Source organism: Hyperoodon ampullatus (genome assembly GCF_949752795.1).
Source record: "Hyperoodon ampullatus genome assembly, chromosome: 17".
In the NCBI taxonomy this organism is placed as follows: Eukaryota; Metazoa; Chordata; class Mammalia; order Artiodactyla; family Ziphiidae; genus Hyperoodon; species Hyperoodon ampullatus.
In genome coordinates this window covers 69864409-69883728 of record NC_136930.1, presented here as the reverse complement: position 1 = coordinate 69883728, position 19320 = coordinate 69864409, and the positions used below count along the sequence as shown (strand labels likewise).

At 49.7% G+C, this 19320-nt stretch overlaps 2 protein-coding genes across 2 annotated transcripts in view; one reads left to right on the top strand and one right to left on the bottom strand.

The window, feature by feature from the left end:
* Window positions 1–19320, bottom strand: part of TG (thyroglobulin) — a gene marked incomplete at both ends in the record, with an annotated part of 239988 nt that overhangs the window by 31294 nt on the left and 189374 nt on the right. The window contains 2 exons of the mRNA XM_079722325.1: window positions 4001–4168; window positions 5180–5344. Of these exons, the coding sequence (XP_079578451.1) occupies window positions 4001–4168; window positions 5180–5344 (333 nt within the window). The remainder of the gene's footprint in view (window positions 1–4000; window positions 4169–5179; window positions 5345–19320) is intronic.
* Window positions 1–19320, top strand: part of SLA (Src like adaptor) — a gene marked incomplete at both ends in the record, with an annotated part of 60390 nt that overhangs the window by 1854 nt on the left and 39216 nt on the right. The window lies entirely within an intron of this gene.

The window sequence follows — 19320 nt, the reverse complement described above, 5'->3', positions numbered from 1 at the left end:
GTTGGACGACAAGCTCATGGAGGGAAGGCCTGGCTTCTCCCAGAGGGCTGGGATGGAAAAAGGGTGCCTTTGGAGTTGAATTCTGGCTTCTCTCTGAACTCGTTTCCCATCTGAGCATTAGTGATAATAATCCCTGATCCATAGGGTCGTTTGGGAATAAATTATCTCCTTGAAGACTCCTAGGTCAGATCCATAATTTCATTCTTTCCATTGAACAAAGATTCACTGAGCACTTACTGTGTGCCAGCCACTTTTGTAGGCACCAGAGATATAGCAGAAAGCAAAATAGATAAAGTCTCAGAGCTCATGGGGCTCACATTCTAGAGGAGGAAGAAATAGAGTAGACGAATATAGAACATGTCAAGGGGAACAAGTGCTGAGGACGGGGAGCAGGATAAAGGGGAGAGAGGATGCTGGGGGTGTGGATGCCTTTTCCACCAGAGTGGTCCAGGATGTTCTCTCCAAAGAAGCAGACCCTGAAGGAAGTGAGGGAATGAGTTACCTGGGGAAGAACATTCTAGAAGGGAGGACAGAAAATGCCAAGACCCTAAGGTGGGAGTGTGCTCGGCAGATTTGAGGAACACCATAGGGACCAGTTAGGCTGAAGCACAGTCAGCGGGAGGAGGCGGGCAGCAGGAGACGAGGTCAGAGGGCAAACAGTGGCCACATCAGATAGTGGGCGTTAAGGACTGTGGCTTTTCCTCTGCATGAGCTGAAGCCACTGGACGGCTTTAAGAAGAGGAGTGACGTTATCTGACTTGCACCATAAAGGGATTACTCCAGCCCCTGTGGTTCTCATAGAGCAAAGGGGGCAAAGCCAGAAGCAGGGAGATGGTTGGGGGCCATTGCAAGACTCCCGGAGAAAGATGATGGCAAGGATCAGGGTGATGGCAGAAGGGGTGGGGAGGGAGGGTTGGAAACATCTTGAAGATAGATGTGCTGATGGAATGCTGGTAGGCAGAGAGAGAGGTTTGGAGTCTGGGTTGCTGTTTATTGAGATGGTGAAGACAGTGGGGATATAAGCTGGTTGGGGGTGGGGACATAAGTGGAATCAGCAGTTCATTTTGGCTGTGTTAAGAGTGAGAAGCGATGAGACATCTAAGTGAAGACTCAAGTCGACCCTGCGCTAACCCAGTCTAGAGTTCAGGGGCAAAGCCCAGGCGGGAGGTACAGAGTGGGGCTGGAGGTACGCGTTCAGGAGAGGCCGGCATGTAATGGCACTGCAAGTGTGGACTTGGCCTCAAACCCAACTGTTACTGTATCCCTGCTTCTCCCAACTGTCCACAGCAGTCAGCACCTAGGTGGGTTCCCAGCGGGATGCAGGCTCACAAGAACCACCCAACGACTGCACTAGCGCCTGTTCAAAGGAGAATAAATGGAGAAGGGAAGTCAGACAGGAAGAGTCAGCCAGTTCCCTATTCTGATGCCTGGACTTGAGGGCACACTCTCCTACTCATCTCCTGGTGCAGGCAGTGAGCTCTGTCAGCAGACACGATCTTTCTTTGCAAGTGGACCAAGGATATATATCTCCTTGAAAGCCTCAGAGGGAAACTCAATGCGTTGTTGACAAGGGTTTCCAGTCCTCTGGATGCAGGTTCCCTGCTGGAGGAGGTTCAGAAATTCAGGGCAGAGTTGGGAAACTCCCAAGATGCTGCTGGGAGAGGACCAGGAAACACCAAGGCAGCCGCAGACAGTCCTCTTAAAATGGGTTGGCATCACCCGAAAATATAAACTTGAGCTGCCCTATGGTCAACCCCAGCACCCAGGCTGACAATGAAAGCTCCCCTCCCCCCAGCCCCGATGGATGGCTCTTCCACTGCGGGTGGGAGGAGTATAGGAATGTGCTGCTGGGGCCTGCTTCTAGGATGATTCCCCAGGCTCCCGGGAATGTATGTACTTCTTCCTCTCTCTCTAAGGTCGGAGATGGCTGGGATGCATTTCCAGCTCATGGTCCAAAGAATCAGAGCTGTGAGGATATAGTATCTTCTGTACAAAGATTTCCACAGCCTCCCCTGATGGGTAGTGTGGAATGAGGTGTTTCATGGAAGAGGATCCAGGGCCGATGGCCATGCCTTTCCATGCTGCCCATGCTGTAGGGCATCGTTTCTCTCGGGCAGCATGCAGAGAGTGCAGCACAAATGTAAGGATATTCGTTTCTTTCTCTTGCTTTATAATTTTTTGTTTTTGTGAATCTTTTATAACACTTAGTATAAGAGTACTCATGTATATAATTTATACTCAAATGACTGTGCTTACTATTTTTCAACTGATGACGGGCTTGATCAAAGTAGTGGGAATTTGAAGACCCACTACTTCAGAGAAGAAAAGCCCAGGGCTAGTGGTGGAGAGTGGCATTGTTTCAGTGTTTCCTGAGTGTTAGTCTGGTTCAATAAACAAGTTGCAGCCCCTTGAAGTAAAGGGCTGAGTCATATATGGGTGCTCGGCAGAAAAATGTAGAGATGGATCAGGGGCAAAAGTTCCTTCTCCATGGCTGTGAGTCAACAGGATGGAAGCTGTTAGTGACCTAAGCTCTGCTCTATGCCACCCCCCAATACACACACACACAACGCAACACAATGCTCTCTATTTATACATATACATATATATGCACACATATGCCTATGTGATGTAATCATATGTATATTAGTAATGTTAGTAATATTAAATTCATAGTATTCTTTTTCACATTGCCATACCTCCTGGGATAGCCCTGTTAATTGCTTGCTGTGTATCTTTCTGCAGCACTATCCTTTCACATAGAAATAAATACAATTATACACATTTACATATTTATAGATATACACAGGTTGGTTGTTTTTTTAAATATATGAATGCTACCTTAATTTCACACTCCTCTGCATTCTGATTTTTTTGTTTTCCATTTAACAACATATCACAGGCATCCTCAAGCCAGGAAAGATGTATCTGGTTCATTCTTTTCACCATCTGCATCATATTCAATAGTTCATCATATTTAATAGTGTGTATCTTCATCTAGTCAACCATTTCCCTGTTCATAGACATTTGAGCTGCTTTCAATGTTTTTGCCACAGTAATTAATGCTGTGATTAATACCCTTGTATATATCTCATGTCAAAGTGGTGCTTTATTGCTGTAAGATAGATTCCCCTAAGTGAGGTAGATTACCCAAGGGAATAGCATAATCCAAAGGGTGCAAGACCCCATTTGGTTGCATTAATGATTCTTTTTTTGGTGTTATTAATTCCAACGATACTGCCTTATACTCAACAGAGCCAGACAGAGCCCTACACTGAGTGTGTGTGTCCTCACCTTGTGTCATGTGCTGGGGCCACCAGCCCAGGCTGATGACCTAGAGGACCCATCAGGAGCAGCTTGACAAGGAGGGGTGGGAGGGCCAGGGGGGAGTGTGCTCGGCCTCTTCCTGGGTGGCTGCATCCTGTGAGGAGTGATGGCCTCTCTGGGCTGAGCAGGAAGTATCTGCTCAGGCAGATAAATGACCTCACAAGTCCCTCGCACTTTGCTGTGTCTCCAACAAGCCACACAAAGCTGCTCTTGCCCTGTGCCTGGTCCACACTTTCCTGGGATGGCTGGGAAGCTCGGTAGCTTGGAAGGCTAGTGTTTGGGTTTCCCTGCCAGGACTCTCTTCATCCCCATGCCTCTCCTTCTCCCAGCCTCCGTGGGACAAGCATCTTTCATGGAGCAGCGGTACCCACGGCCTGGAGCCCTGAAGCTACAGAGCTCCTGGGTCAGCCCTGCTGGCAGCTTCCCATGGTGATTCATTCCCAGCTGTAATTTGTGGATGTGTCTGGGTTGCTCACAACTCGGCAGGTGTCTTATTTCTGAATCCCACCCACCACTACCACCTCCCAAACTTCTTATAGAGCCTTTGCACATGTAGTTTTTCAGTGATTGTTTTGAAAATAAGCAAGTAAGTTGATGACCCTTGACCAAGGTCAGGCGTAGGCCCAGAGTCACTGGGCCGCACCCCGCAGGGGCCCCGAGGCCTCCTCCCACCTACCTTCACGGCCTTGGCTCTGTTGATGAGCCCGTCATCCTGAGAACTCCCGATGAGCAGATCCACCCTCACCCGTGGAGCTCTCTGCAGTGCTCGGGCTGGAGCTTCTTGGAGGTATTGGCCATCGACCACAGGACCCCAGTAGTGGAAAGGGCCACTCACGGCCAGGAGCTGCATCAGGTGCAAAGGTGTGTCGTGATTTATATGGACTTTGTCCTTTAAAAAAGTGGTACTGGAATAATCCGTTGCATTGCTTCACTGAATCAGGTCTTAACCATAATGAACACCAGTGCTGCTTATTTACCCAAAGCTCTACTGGGAAATAAGAGTAACGTGGCCAGGCAGCAGCCAGGCAGGACACCAGGCGACAGTGCCGGGAAGGTGAGTCTTGCTCTGAGCAGTGGTTGGTCCCTAGGGGAGCATCCCAGAGCCTCCCACCAAAGTGACAACAGATCCACAGGGAAGAATGGGTAAGCCTGAGCCTGTGGTTGAGTGAGTGAAGCAAGAGATATTGATCGAGGAGGAGGTGGTGGCCAAAGGCAGGATATGACAGGGAAATTCACCAGCTTTAGCCACCATCTGATTAGCCCACCTTTGGAGGAGCTAAGGATAAGACCTGAACCTGGTCTGCAAGTCCAGGCTCATTGCCGAAGGGATTAAAGTGTCAGCTCAGATGACAAGTTATTCCTGCTAGAGTCCCCTTTGTTAATATCAGGGCCAGCCAGAGAGACTGGGGGCTGTGAGCAGGGTCTTTATAGGCTGGAGAAGGAAGTGCACAACTGTCCTGCCTAAGAGGGCATGTTGGCCTTGCTCCACTGCAGCCGTGACCACAGTGCTCAGTACATGTTGCTGTGGCTTGATGGGGTGCCACCAGGGTCCCAGCAAGACCCTTTACCTGTGTCACTTCATTTTCTTTTCCTCCTCTATAAGGTCTCCATCATTATCCCCATCGTACAGATAAAATCTGATGAGCAGAGAGATCTGTTGACCCTCCGGACCTGTGCTTGGTCCATTACATCCTGTGGCCTACGCACGGCCCAGGGGGTCTGGAAATATGGACTCAGTTCCAGCTGGTCACCAACCTACTGCGTGGCCTTGGGTGGGTCCTGTCTCCTTTCTGGCCTGGTTTGCATTTCTAAAAGATCAGAGGATGTCCCTCCCGACTCGCACACAAGTGCCCACCTTGGTCTGGGCGTCATTGAGGACACTGGCAGGCTCCTGGCGGAGGCAGGACACCATTTCTTGGATGGACAAGGTGGGGCAGCCAACCTCCTTCGCCAAAGCAGCTGCCTGCTGCCGAGCCTTCTCCGGCCTGATGACAGCGGCGGGGGAGAGCGCGGCGCCGCCCTGGAAGACAAAGCAGACTCAGGGCCCAAGGTCTAGATCATCTCCCGTCCTCTGCTCAGCCCAGAGACCTCAGGGCCTCATCAGGGCTCTGCATACTTCTTCTAGGTATGGGAGTCCCAGGACCCTTCCTGGGATACCCACAGGCCTCTAGGAAGTCAGAGCTGATCAATATTATATCAACATGTTGTGAGCTCTTGAGTGAGTCTCCCTAGGCCTCGGTTTCTCACCTGTGAAGTGAGAGCAGTGGACCGAGTGATCTTCAGTCTTGGCTATGAACCAAAGTTGTATATTGAGGCAAAGAGTTGATGGTGGTTGAACAGGGACAAAGATCAGAACTGTCCTCTGAGAAGAGGACTCTGCAAAGGTGGATACATCCCACCAGCACCTCCTGGGGGCTCCTTAAATCGCAAGCTTTCCTGGCTCAGTTAAGCTAGAGTTGGACTTTAAAATAGATGCCCACTTAAAGGTGATGGAAACACAGTCATTGTGAAAGTAAATTGTATCAGCAAAGTCACTGTAAGTCTCCGTACAAATTTCAGGTCTCTGGGAGCACTTCCTCTCTAAGAATGCAGGTGGTGGTTACTGGGTTCTGGGAGATGGCTCTCCGGGCCTGGACTGTTGGTGGAACTGGGTCTTCTGCCAGGGGTGGAAGAGGTGAGCTGAGTGGGGTCTTGACCAGGGTAGGACCCCGGGGCCCATCCTCTGTGGGTCACCCCTTCCCTCCAGCTCAGACGCGGGCTACTGCCCACCATGGAATCAGGGATGGTCTGGGATGGGACTGCTGGCACCACTACCGATACTCGTGATGCTGCCACTAATAACAGTAACAGAACGGCCATCGACTGGGGACTTAGACTGCCCCGAGAGCTTCCGCCTTTTTATCTCATTGGATCCTCCTAAGAGATGAGTACGTTAGCGGCTGTTACTGTCTCCATTTTATAAATACAGAAAGAAAGAAATAGGGAAATTAAGTAGCTTGGCCAAGGCCAAAAATCTTATCAGAGGTGGAACCAGCCTGTGGCTTCAGACAGCTGGGCTCCAGAGTCTGCTGTGCTCCAGGACCTTGGGCAGAAAGTGGAAAGCGCTAGATCTATGACCAGCCTCTGCAATGAGGGCCAGCTGGGCTGGAGAGTATTGGTCATGGGGCACTTACTGCTACCTGCCTGGTGGTCCCCCTCCCAAGAACTTTTTCTGCTTTGTCTCATGTAATCGTCACAACCAGAATACAAGGTAGGTACAGCTGTCATCCCCGCCCTGTCCACAAGCAAACTAAGGCTCCAGGAGGAAAGGGAGAATCCTCACTTACAAGCACCTAATAGACACCAGGAGCCAGGAGCTTGGCAACCACAGCTTATAAGTACTTCACGTGTATTAACTCAATAAATCCTCTCCACAACCCTGGGAGGTAAATATTATTTATGCCCTTATCTTAGAGAGGAGGAAAGGAAAACACAGAGAGGTTCAGTATCTTGTCCAGCGTCACACAGCCTGGTGAGTGGCAGAGCCAGGATCCCACCCCTGGGCTGTGCTCTCAGCCCCACGTGGTGCCACGTGTGTTTTCACCTCCAGAACAAGGTGGTGTGTCCAGGAGCTGAACTGCCCCCCTTGCTCCAGTGTAAAGAGAACACTGATCTGGCTGACTCCATGGTATACGTTTCCATTTTAGGCCCTACCCTGAGCTAAAAATACCAGCAACACAGAGCTCGGTTTCCTCATACGTGAAATGGGTTTACCAGCAGGTACGGCTCTCTCTGGGTCTTTGAGAGGGTCGTTGAGGAAATGCAGAGGAAGCATTCTGGAAACTGTAAAGTGCAGTGCCCATGCTCCCCTGGGTCGTTGGTGCTCCTACCCACTGTGTAAAAGAGACAACAGACAGAAGTCTAGAGGGCAGGACACTGATCTTGCTGAAAGCCTGCTGGATGAGTTTTCTGGAATAGGGAGTACATTCCAGCGCTGCGCCCGGGAGGTCCCAGGGGTCTTCATGCTTCAGGTCAGGACTGAGGGTCACGGGCAAAGCATGGGTGCCACAATGAGAACAGGCCACCCTGAGGGTAGACGGAGAGCTGAGGGCAGCACTGGGCCAAGCAGTTGCCCAGAGGGCAGGCAGCCCCCTGCCTGGGGCCTGGGACTGGACCTGTCCACAAGGAGGGTCGAGGCTCCGAATCCTAGAAGCTAAATGCAGCAAATGTAGAAGCTCTGTGCTCCAGACCCGGCCCCAAGTCTACAGGCTGATTTCACATGTTCCTTAACACCTTTCCTCCTGGGCACCTTGACACAGAAGTATCGATCCACGTGGTCCCTCTGGGGTGGCTGAGATGCCCAAGCATCACAAGAGCCAACCTCGATGGAGCATTTCTGTGCGTCCTCAGTATCCAACAGATATTAATTTACTTAAGCCTTACTACCATCCCACGAGGCAGAGGGAATTATCACCCTATTTTATAGAGGAGGGGGTTTCAGGCACAGAGGGGCTCTGGGGACCTCCAGCCAAGGGCTCTTGCTCTGAGCTTCAGCGTCTACAAACCATGGCGAGCCCTAAGCAGTAATAAAAGTAAAATGCCAGCCAATGCCAGCCAACCTGGAGCTCAGCAATGGTGTCAGCAAGTAAAGGTCATGATGGTTGAACCCTTACGTGGAGTCCCCGTGCCCATGGGTTTATCCTTCCAACACTGAGAATGTCAGCTTTTCTGAGAACCACTGGGTGTGCTCTGTCTGAAGGGCAAACACACAGACACACACACAGACACACACAGACACACACTAATACACGCTCACGGTATTCAAGGTTAAAGCCCCATGTTCTAAATTGCGCTTTGAGCTGACAAAGTGCAGAAGGCTGAAGTGGGCCTCTGGGCCTGCTCTGCCCACAGAGAGGCTGCGGGGAGATGTGGACTGCAGGATGGGGCCCTCTAATGTGTTCTACATTTTCTACAGATATAAAAAGCCAGAGTCCCCGATACAGTGAGGAAGTGGTTAAAGGCGTGGGTTACACTGACATTGCAAGAGAGAACCCAGAGAACTTTCCTCTCTTCAAGGACTTTGTTTTAATCGATCTTTCTGAAGGAAACCACATTCTTCATGGAAAATCAGTGGTTAAACAAGCCAACGGCCGGCTCAGTCCTCACTTTGAAGCACTTGGTTGAAGACAGAGAACTGGGGGTGGCAGGAGGGTGTGGTGCGCAGAGTCGTGCAAAGAGCGGGGCCTTTGGGGGCAGAAGGACCAGGTTCAAACTCCAGCCCTGACGCTCGCTGATGTAGTGACCTTGGGCAAGTGAGTAACACCTGGGGCCTCGGTTTCCTCATCTGTGAATGGGGCCGACGAACCTACTCCACAGGTCATGGTGAAGATGCCCAGAGGAGGTGGCTGTGTCTTCCCCACGGCGGGAGGTGAGGTCCCTACTGCTGTGAGCGCCACGGGGCTCAGGGGACCGGGGACCAGCAGCAGGGTCTCTCCAGCCCGCCTGTCACGCCAGCCATGCATCCCCAGCCCTGGGCCCGCACTTTACCTAAATCTGACCTAGTTATCGAGTGGCGATGAATTTCCGCTTTTTTTTTTTTTTTTTAACTTTAAAAATAGTGCAGGGCAAAACCACAATTGCTGACCACTGCTTTTTCTTTCTGGAGCCTCTGAACACAGGAAGATGTCTTGACCTCAGCCAGCCACTGTGGTCACCTGAGAGTCAGGAAATGCCCCTGGCCAAGCACAGGCACAGAGCACGTGCTCACAGACAGAAAGACACACTCACAGTACAGTCATGCACACGTACAGTCACGCACACACACACATTGCAGACACACACAGACTCACACTCAAAAACACACACTCTCACACAGAGACACAGATAGAAAGACACACACAGATACACTCAGCCACACACAGACACACCAGACTTTCTTGAAATGGACACCTCAGTGACCCATTCATAGGTCTTCCCCAGAAAGCACCAAGGAGGGGGTAGTTTCTGTGACAAACACGCCATCCCAGGAGGGCCTGGTGGCCCTCTCGTAGGGGGACAGGTGAGTCCAAGGAAGTGGCTCTGGGTGGCAGGTGGGCCCTCCAGGAGGTGCCCGTTCCTTCTCATCTCCTCCCTCGAGTCCGTCACCCTCTGCCACCCGTCCCCCCCGCAATGGATCCCTCACCCATGAGGGGGCCAGTGATGTTACCTCGTGGGGAAAGAGGGCGTGGGTGGGAAGCTGGACGCCCACTGGGGCACAGTGTGGAATCAAGGAGTTAATTCACGCCGAGCCCTTGCGAAGGTGCCCTGCATGTAGATGTAACAATGGTGGCAATAATTCTCACTTAAATAACACTCACTGTGTGCCACACACTCTAGGAGGCTGTGCACATAGAGGCTGGTTTACACCCAAGAACAACCCTGCGAGGTGGGGACAGGGTTATCGCAGCCTTACAGGTGATAAAACTCAGGGCAGAGATCAGGCTCCTTGCCCCAAGTCTCACAGCTGGGGAGCGAGGGCACCGGGATTTGAATCCAGGCAGTTGGATCCTTAGCAACATGTTCTAACCTTGTGAGCCCTCAGTCTTATGCCTCTGGTCACCGGTCCCTTTCTGTCCCTGTGTGAATATGAGGCCAAAGCAAAGTGGAAGGTCATGGCTCCAGGCCCGGGCAGACCAGGGTTTCGACCCCAGCCCCACCCATGGCCATCTTGCCAACCCCCTTTGTCATTCTGAGCTTCCAGCTCCTGATCTGAAAACTGGGGATATTTTGGTGAACACTCATGGGGCTGGTACGCAGAGTGAACGAGATGATGGATGCAAACTACCTAACATGGAATTATCACTCAATAAAGTTAGTTAGGATTATCATGATGAATGCTGTTACCTAGGTATTTCCCCCTACAATTTGATGTACTACCATTTGACGGTATCATTATCAAAGTCACTTAATTAAACCTGTTGTTACAAACCTAGCGACAGGTAGCAAGTCCCTTGCGATCTCTGTCTTGGAGTTCTGCTCACATGCACTTTTGAAAATATGGACTGTATCCATAGGACACACATATTTGTGGCCTCAAGGTGAGTCTGTCTGTCATCAGGGTCAAGAGAGAGCCAGGAATTCTCATGCTTTCGAAGTTCAGAGCAGGGAGAGATTTCTGAGCATGAGGGTGGTCCAGGGGAAGCTGCACAGAAGTAGGACTTGAGTGGGCTTTGATGGGAGGAAATGATTAGAGAAAAGGAAAGAGGGCAGGTGGCCACTCTTGGGGGGAATAGGCGGGGATGGCAGGTGAATTCAGGGGTCTGATTACCCAAGGGAGCTGTAGGGGGTAGCAGCTGGTTGCAAGTATCCCAGCATCCCCAGAACAGGACTTAGAACTCAGAAAAATATGTACTGAATGAGTGAGCCAGTGGCTGTGTAAGTGGATGGGTAGATGGATGGATGGATGGATGGGTGGGTGGATGGATGGACCAATTAATTCTCCTGGGTGAAGAGAGGCATGGGCATAGAGAGGTAGCGAGGAACAAAAGTGAGAAGGCTTTAAATCCAGCCTGAGCAAGAGGTGCATTTAGAAGGTAGTAAACCCCAAGATACAGGACAGGTATCTCACAGGCGGTGAGCAGTCAGTAAAGGCTTCTGAACAGGGTGTTAGAGAAGGTATTTTAGGAATGTCCTTGAGTCATTTGTCTTTGCATCTCGGTGCTGAAAATAGCACATAGCACTCAATAGCCTCTTTGTAAATGATCCTCGAAGCTTCCTGAAGATGAACTTCTGATGGCAGAGGTTGGGATGGTTATTCTTTTACCCCCAGAGCCTAGTACAAAGCTTGGCGTACAGCAGGCCTTCGCTAAACATTGGTGAGCAGGAACTCAAATGAATGGCTGGATGGTGGATTGACCTCTGAGTGGGACGAAAGGGAGAGATGCTGTCTGAGGCAGTGAGCCCAGCAAGGCTCGTGTGGCCAGAGGAGAAAGGGGTGAGGCGTAATCCAGAGCATCACTGCCACTGCCCTGCATAGGGCCCTCTCCTAGAAACGGGCCCAAACCTGGAAGGTTGAGACCAGAATGTTGTAGGCTAGCTGGACTGGGGGACACCATCGAGGCAGACAACTCAAAGAGAATTCTGCAAACTAAAGCAAGAGATAGACTTTTTAAAAAACCTTCTGTACATCCAAGTTAATATTAGTATTCTCTTTCATCTTTTCTACACCGAAATCGTCTTCTTTCCTTGATCCCTAAAAGCATGAGTTTTAGTCTAATTTGTAACACTCCGAGTTTGGCAAAATTTCAGTCAAAGGGATGATAATTAGCACAACTTTCATCTTGAAACCCTAGTCTGAGGGTGTAAGAGCACGCTTCCCCCTTCCTCTCCTTCTTAGGAATCAGCAGTTCTTGTTTTTAGTTGGTGAAAGCCCAGGGAATTTGGATGAGGAAAAAAAGCGGTATCTTAGCCCTTGTTAATGTCCTTTGAATATCAGCCGAGGTGTTGCCCTTGCCTGGAAACATCTTAACATCAAGTACAGGGATGAATCGTAACCTAGGGGAGCGCATGAAAGGCAAGGCTGGAAAGAGGCTCCGTGAGTACGTCCCCTCTTTCGGAGAAGTGTGTGTGTACAAAATACATCACCTCTCTAAGCCTCAGTGCTCTCCACTATAAAGCGCCAGCCTCACAGCCTTGTTGCAAGAGGTTTACGAAGTGCACTGTGTGAGGAACTCAGCACGGGGCCCAGGGCAGAGCACACGCTCACCGCTGGCTTCCGTTCCCTCTCTTCCCCTTAGTTCTATGGGTCCTCCCAATAGGACAACAGCTCGCCAGCCCTTTGATGACTGATTCTACCTTGTCATTCTCTTTAAAATTTTGAAAGCAACTTCCAGTGTGGAAAAGTGGGGTAGCGCTTCATAAACTGCAGCCGATGGCAGGAGTCAGAACCTGCAGGAAAGACAAGCAGCCTGGTCCCTCTGAGGTGCAGGGAACAGAGCAGGAGGTACGGCTTCACGGCCAGGTCTGCTTCCTCCCGGCCGTGGGACGCCTGCTAAGCCCTCCGCGGCCTCTCTCCACCTCCGTCTCTCCATCTTTAGATAACTTTTGTTAAAACATTTTTAAAAAGCTTCTGGCCACACCACGCAGCATGTGGGATCTTAGTTCCCCAGCCAGGGCCTGCGCCCCCTGCATTGGAAGCACGGAGTCTTAACCACTGGACCACCAGGGAATTCCTGCTCCACCTTTATATAACTTTTAAAGGGAAGTAGAAGGGAATTAAATGTTTACAACGTACCTTTTAAGAGCCAGTCATTCATGCACATTTTCTCATGTGATCCCAGCAACAGCCCTATACGGATTATCATCCCCACTTTATAGATGGAGGCTCAGAGTGGGTAAGTGCTTTGTTCAAGGTCTTGGGACTAAAAGCAGCAGAGCCAGGGTTATAAAGCTTGCACTGTCTCTCCCCTCCACTGTCTTACCTATGGCTGGAAACGAGAACTCAGCCCATCACACCCTTGTTTTCCACGCCACTCGGGGTGGCTTATGGGTGATGACCCGTAAACAAAATCTTCGCGAGGGTGTCCAGGACAGAGAGAGGAAAGGCGGGGAGAGTCTGGCTTCTCCTGCGTCCGAGTGCCGAATGGGGAAGAATCGCACAGGACGGCTCGCAAAGGTCCCTTGTCATGGCCCTCGTTATGTCTGCAGCCTGGAAAAGCCACACAGCCCAGAACCCACCCTCGGTCACTTTGATGTGCATTTACAACTGTCCCACACTCTGCTTTATACAGAGCGCTCACTCAATCTCATTTCAATACGCTCACCCACCTGAGGAAGTCGGAAGCACCAATACTATTTAAAAAGAAAATACATTACTTGTTTAATCACTCTTTTGTACATTCCCTACTTCATTCTGAAAAGAAATTGGGGTATACTCAGGAAAGGGTGTCAAAGAAGTTTAGTAAGCTGCTGGTACCAGGTGAAGGAGGTTAAGAAGCCGGATTTCCTGAACCCCAAGATGCTGTGGCCTTCCCATGATGCCATGCTGCCTTGATGGCGGGCAGGGGTCCTGTGAAATTCATGCCATCTCCCCACTGCCTATCACTCCACCAGGCTCTCTGCATAGCCCAACTTTGCCAATTCCCAGAGTCCCCTATTAATTCCAGGAGAGGGAATGATGGGTGAGTTTTACGGGCTTTTTACACTTTTCAGAATATTCTAACTTTTCTCCAATGAATTTGTTACTTTTAATTAGAAAGAATTTTAATTACATTTAAAAGATCAGTTCCATACTAAAACATAACCTGACTCTTGTCAAGAGGAAAGCAGCCATAGTCACTGATCAGTGGATGAGTGGCAAGGCCAAGACCATGGAAGAACACCTGGCAGGGGAAATAAGAGGAAGACCCCCGAGGGCGGGAGAGGCCGTCCTGACCAAGAGGAGTGGTCCCAAGAACAACCCTTGCGTCATCACATCACAGGTCTGCCGAAATGGCAATCTTCTTCACACCCTGGAAAAAAGCTAACGTGCATTGTCCTACAGCCATCGGTGTCACCTCAGTTTAGTTAAAGGCAGAACGGCAACTTTTGCAATCTTTAAAGCAAAAATAGCAGCACAAAAGTCTATGGTAGAAAATACAGCTGAACAAAACAAAGCAAATTAAAATTACTTACTGTCCTCTCAATCAGGGAGCATGACTGTTAAATACCGTTATCCTCCTAGCATGTATCTTCCGTGTGTGTGTGTGTTATAAGAAGGAAACAAGTTAAATCATATTGATTTTTTTTTTTTTTTTTTTTTTTGCGGTACGTGGGCCTCTCACTGCTGTGGCCTCTCCTGTTGCGGAGCACAGGCTCAGCGGCCATGGCTCACGGGCCCAGCCACTCTGCGGCATGTGGGATCCTCCCGGACCGGGGCACGAACCCGCGTCCCCTGCATCGGCAGGCGGACTCTCAACCACTGTGCCACCAGGGAAGCCCTAGATAGTATTTTAAGCCATGTTTCTTTGTCTCTATAGCTAACTTTTTAAAAATGGTTTTAATGAGCTATAACTCACATACCAGACAGTTCACTCACTTAAAGCATACAATTCAATGGTTTTTAGTTATATTCACAGAGTTGTGCAACCATCACCATAATCTAATTTTAGAATATTTTCATCATCCCACAAAGAAATCCTGTACCCACTAGGAGTCAGTCCCCATTCCCCACCCTTACTCCCAGCCCCTGGAAACCACTAACGTACTTCCTCATTCTGAACATGTCATATAAATGGAATCACACAATACCGTGGCCTTTTGTGTCTGGCTGCTTTCACTTCATCCATGTTATAGCATGGAAGCGTCAGTACTTCATTCTTTTTGGTTGCTGAATAATTCTCCACTGCCTAGATATACGATTATTTTGTGTACCTATTTATCAGCTGATGGACATTCGGTTGTTTCTACTTTTTGGTGATTATAAGCAATGCTGCTGTGAGCATTCGTGTTTAATTTTGTGTCTGTGGATATATGTCTTCATTTCTCTTGGTTTCCTAGGGGTATGTATGTGTGTATGCTGGGTCATATAGTAACTCTATATTTAACCCTTTGAGAAGGTGCCAACATGTTTTCTAAAGCAGCTGCGCCACGTTATATTCCCACAAGCAATGTACGAATGTTCTGATCTCTCCACATCCTCACCAACGCTTTGTCTTTTTTATTATTATAGAAATTTTAGTGGGTATGAAGTGGTATCTCATCATGGTTTTAATTTGCATTTCCCTAATGTCTATGATGTTGAGTATCTTTTCATGTGCTTATGGGCCATTTGTATATCTTCTTTGGGGAAACATCTATTCAGATCCTTTGCCCATTTTTAAATTGGGATAATTTGTCTTTTTGTTACTGAGTTATTAGTGTTCATTGTATATTCTGGATACAAGTCCCTTATCAGATATATGATTTGTAAGCATTTTCTCCCATTCTGTGGGTTGTCTTTTCACTTTCTTGAAGGTATTTTTTGCAACACAAAAGTTTTTAGTTTTGGTGAGATCCAATGCATTTATTTTTTTCTTTGCTGTTTTTGCTTTTGGGGTCATATATAAGAAACCACTGCTTAACCCAAGGTTCAAGAGTCCTGCCTAGCATTCTAACTAGACATATTTTTAAAACATTTTTTATAACGTGCTGCCAAAATGTCTTACAAAAAGGCATTATTATTTGCAAACTTAACCCACCAACCAACCATGTCTACACATGGAAGAAAGAGGAGGAGATGCCAGCAGGTAGTGGGTGCCTGCTGTGTTCCACGCCCTTTACATCATCTTCTAAACCTCGGAACTGGGGAGAGAAGGCTGTGTCCCTTCTATGAAAGAGGGACAAAGCCTCAGACAGGATAAATGACTTGCCCCAAATCACCCACTGCTTCCGAGTTGGATTCAGTCTGTTTGTCTCCAAAGCAGCTGCACCGTCCGGCCTCCCTATGCCAAAGGGAATAGGGACCAGGCAACTACCTGCTCTCAGCCTCCCTTCTCCTGACATCTTTGGCAAATGGTACTCTCCACGGGACCTGGCTACAGATTGTCCCCTTTACCTGGATGCGCTGTGTGGAGGCCTTGCCCAGGCATCCGCTGGGGGGAGCCATCCTGGGTCGGGGAGCCTCCTGGGCACTTGCTCGGCCTTGGCTTGGCCCCTTTAGAACAGAGCTTGCTCTCCTGTCATGTTTCTCCTCCAGGCTCTTGGAGACTTGACAAAATGCCTTTTTCCATCTGTCACAAACATCACATCCAACGGCCTCAGTCACCTTCTGGCTGTCAGAAACCATTTAATCTCTTGGCACTTGAAAAGCACTGCTTTCCCAGGCAGAGGTATCACCCTTTAAAAGTGACACCTGAGTGATAGCCAAGGCGATGGCTGCCCCCTTATCTCAAAGGGAATCGAAAAGGCGGCTCCGGAGCCTTTCTCCCTGTTCTCAACAAGCAATTCATGCATACACGGTGGGCAGGCGTCACTTTTTAAAAATAATATCAAAATGACAACTTGTAAAAGTGCCTAGATGTTTCTTTCCAGTCATGTATTCCTGTGGCTTTGTCTCAGGGACCAGCTGGCCCAGCATAATGCCTAGGGCAGCTGGGACTGTGTGGGAGATAGGGCAAGGCCTGGCCTCGGAGGATGTCAGCCTAGGCTTTCCCACATTCTTATTCTTTGGCTTTGAACAAATCAGTCACCCCTTTAAGCCTCAGTCCCCTCAACGATACAGCACACGCCTCACAGCCTTGTTGCAAGAGGTGTGGGAAGCACAGTGTGTGAGGACCTGAACACGGGGCCTGCGGCAGAGCACACGCTTCACTGGCTTCCGTTCCTTCTCTCCCTCTTAGGTCTGTGGGTCCCCCAGGAGGAATGCCAGCCCTTTGCTGACTAATTCTACACTGTCGTGCTCTTAAAAGTTTTGAAAAGCAAAACCAGTGTAGAGAAGTGGTAAGAACACGGGCTTAGAAATCAGGAAGACTTGCATTTGTGCCTCTGCTCTGGCCCTTAGTGGCCTGGTCGTGTTCACAGTGATGCATCAACGACCTGCACCAAATCAGTTAACTTCACCAAATCCATTTTGTAAAGGCGGGATTTTATTCATCCCTCTCTGTTTTGTCGTGTGGCTTGGTGACATCAGGATACATGAATAAGTGGTCCTGACGGCAGCTCTGGGGGTTAGCCAGCCCTTGCCCAGGGCTGCACTTGCACATCTAATTTCAAGGTGGAAAGACGGAGGGTGAGAGGCGCTGCCTGGATTCCCAGCCCAGAGGAAGCTGGCCTAGAACCGAAGCCTGGCCACTCTGCCCCACGGGAGACACTGAGCTGCTTGTCTTCCCTGTAAGTTTGTCTCCACAGTCAGCTGTGGTACGTGAACTTCCCCACCAAATATGAGCAGCTAGAAGACGGTAGAGCCCAGCCCAGACATCTAGGAGTGCAAAAGCCATGTCTGATTGCTAGTTTCCTCCCCGTCACCCCCGACTGCCTCCCTCTCTCCATCTCCCCCTCCTTTGCCTTCTTCCTGCTCCTTTCCCTCCTGGAGTAAATGGCCCCGACCAGCTCCTGACCCATAGAAAGGGCTCCCTGTGCCTGCCCTGGAGAAGCGCAGTGTGTGTGGAAGTTCTGAGATTCTGGCAGGTGTGGATGGTCTTGTGTGTGCAGGAGGGGAACTGGCTGGGGGATAGGGTGTCCCCTCAGGGGACAGTAGCAGCAGGAGGGGTGACCTGGGCTGTGTGGACATGACTGGTGGTGACTCTGGGTGGAGCGAGCAGAGCAGAGAGGAGGGGTGTGGCCGGCGTGGGTGTGACATCCCTGGAGAGGTCAGCTGAGGAGGGGGCACCTCGGCAAGAGGCTGCGCTGGGAGGAAGGGCACTGGCCCAAGAGGGCCTTCCTGGGTGCCACGAGCAAAGGCGTGGGGAGGGGACTGCCCCAGGGAGCTCAGTTACAGGGTGCTGGGCTCAGGTTCCAGGATAGGAGTCCCTGTGCTGGCCACAGAGGTGGGGAGGAGGCCTGGAGGGAGGGGCCGCACCAGAAGTGGACTGTCCAGGGTTCCCATAACGTCCAGACCACAGAGGCCACCGTGGACTTGCTCTTTGAAGTTGCACAGGGCAAACTGTCTGCACAACCAGCTGAAGTGAAACCCGCGACCCGGGCCTGTCCTGGCGGCTGTGCCTTCGGGCCTGAGCCTCACACCCCAACCCTCCCACACTTGGCTTTGTGTGTTCAGATGGGCCTGGCATTTTCCACTGCCCACTTCCTTATTTTGTATTAGCTCTAGCTGGGTGTGAAGTCTGAGCCCAGCGCCCGCCCTGTAAACGAGGGTAGCCCCGGGGCCCATCATTCCGGCAGACCCGCTCCCCAAACCTTCCCGTGTGGACAATCCCAGGGGACTCTGGCTAAGGTGCTGATGCATTACTATGAACTAAATAGGTACCCTCCTGAATCCTTGCCCCAGCTGAGCCCCCGGAGTCCATGTCACATCATTTGTAACCCCATCCCCTTCAAATATGTCAGGGAAAACAAGTATAAATTATTATACAGTGGAGAAAAAAGAATGGGCAGAGCATGGGCTTTGGGATTAGAGAAATCTTACTGAGTCCTGAGCTGACAACTCGGTAAGTGGCTTTGCTCCCTGGGTCTCAGTTTCCCCACCTGTAAAATGGGTATATAATAGTGTCTCAAGGTACGGCATCGAGAGCACGGGCCATATGTCAATTATTAGCCCAGGTTCAAGTCCAGCATCCCCCACCTACCAGCTGTGTGTCCTCAGGAAAGCTATTTACACTCCCCGTGTCTCAGTTCCTCAAATGTAAGATGGGGGTAAGAAGGATATTTACCTCACTTGCTTGTTGAGATGAGCTGGTGACATAAAAGGTAATGTGCTTACATGTGTTAGGTTTCTAATAAACAGTAGTCGTCATTAAACTCAGAATTGATATTTCAAAGAGTTCTTGCAAAAATTAAATGAAATAACAGGTTTGAAAATTACTTTATAACCTGTAGAGTGCTGTCAGAGATCAGTTATTATCATTTATAACATTACTGCTACTCAAACTAAAATTTAAAAAAAGAGTGAAATTTTCTCCGGTCTAAAGAAGGCTTTGGGGTTGAAATTCTGTTTTGGCCAAGGATATTTTAAGCGGCTGAGCTGGTCTGTCCTTTCCTTTCCCTCCTTGGCGGCCTGGTGATGCTGGGTGTAATTAGCTGTGGCTCAGCTGAGGCTCCGTAAAGGCTGCCTGACAATTTCACACCCATCCAGTGGCTTATAAATGGATGACACCATTCTAAATTACATCAAGGCCAGTTTTGAGCTTGTTCTTTAGAGGACAACCACAGAATCTCGTCACGCGTGAAAAGCCTACCTCGCGGAAGTGTTAAGGCATCATAGAACGAGCGAGTTAGAAGTTAGAAAGGGGACCTTAATAAAAGCCACAACCATCCTGTGATAGATCGTAACCTCCTTTTGTGCTGTTAAAGCACATTTCGAGGTGTTTGGGCGAGCTTAATGGCTATTCTTGTTTATGAGATGAAAAT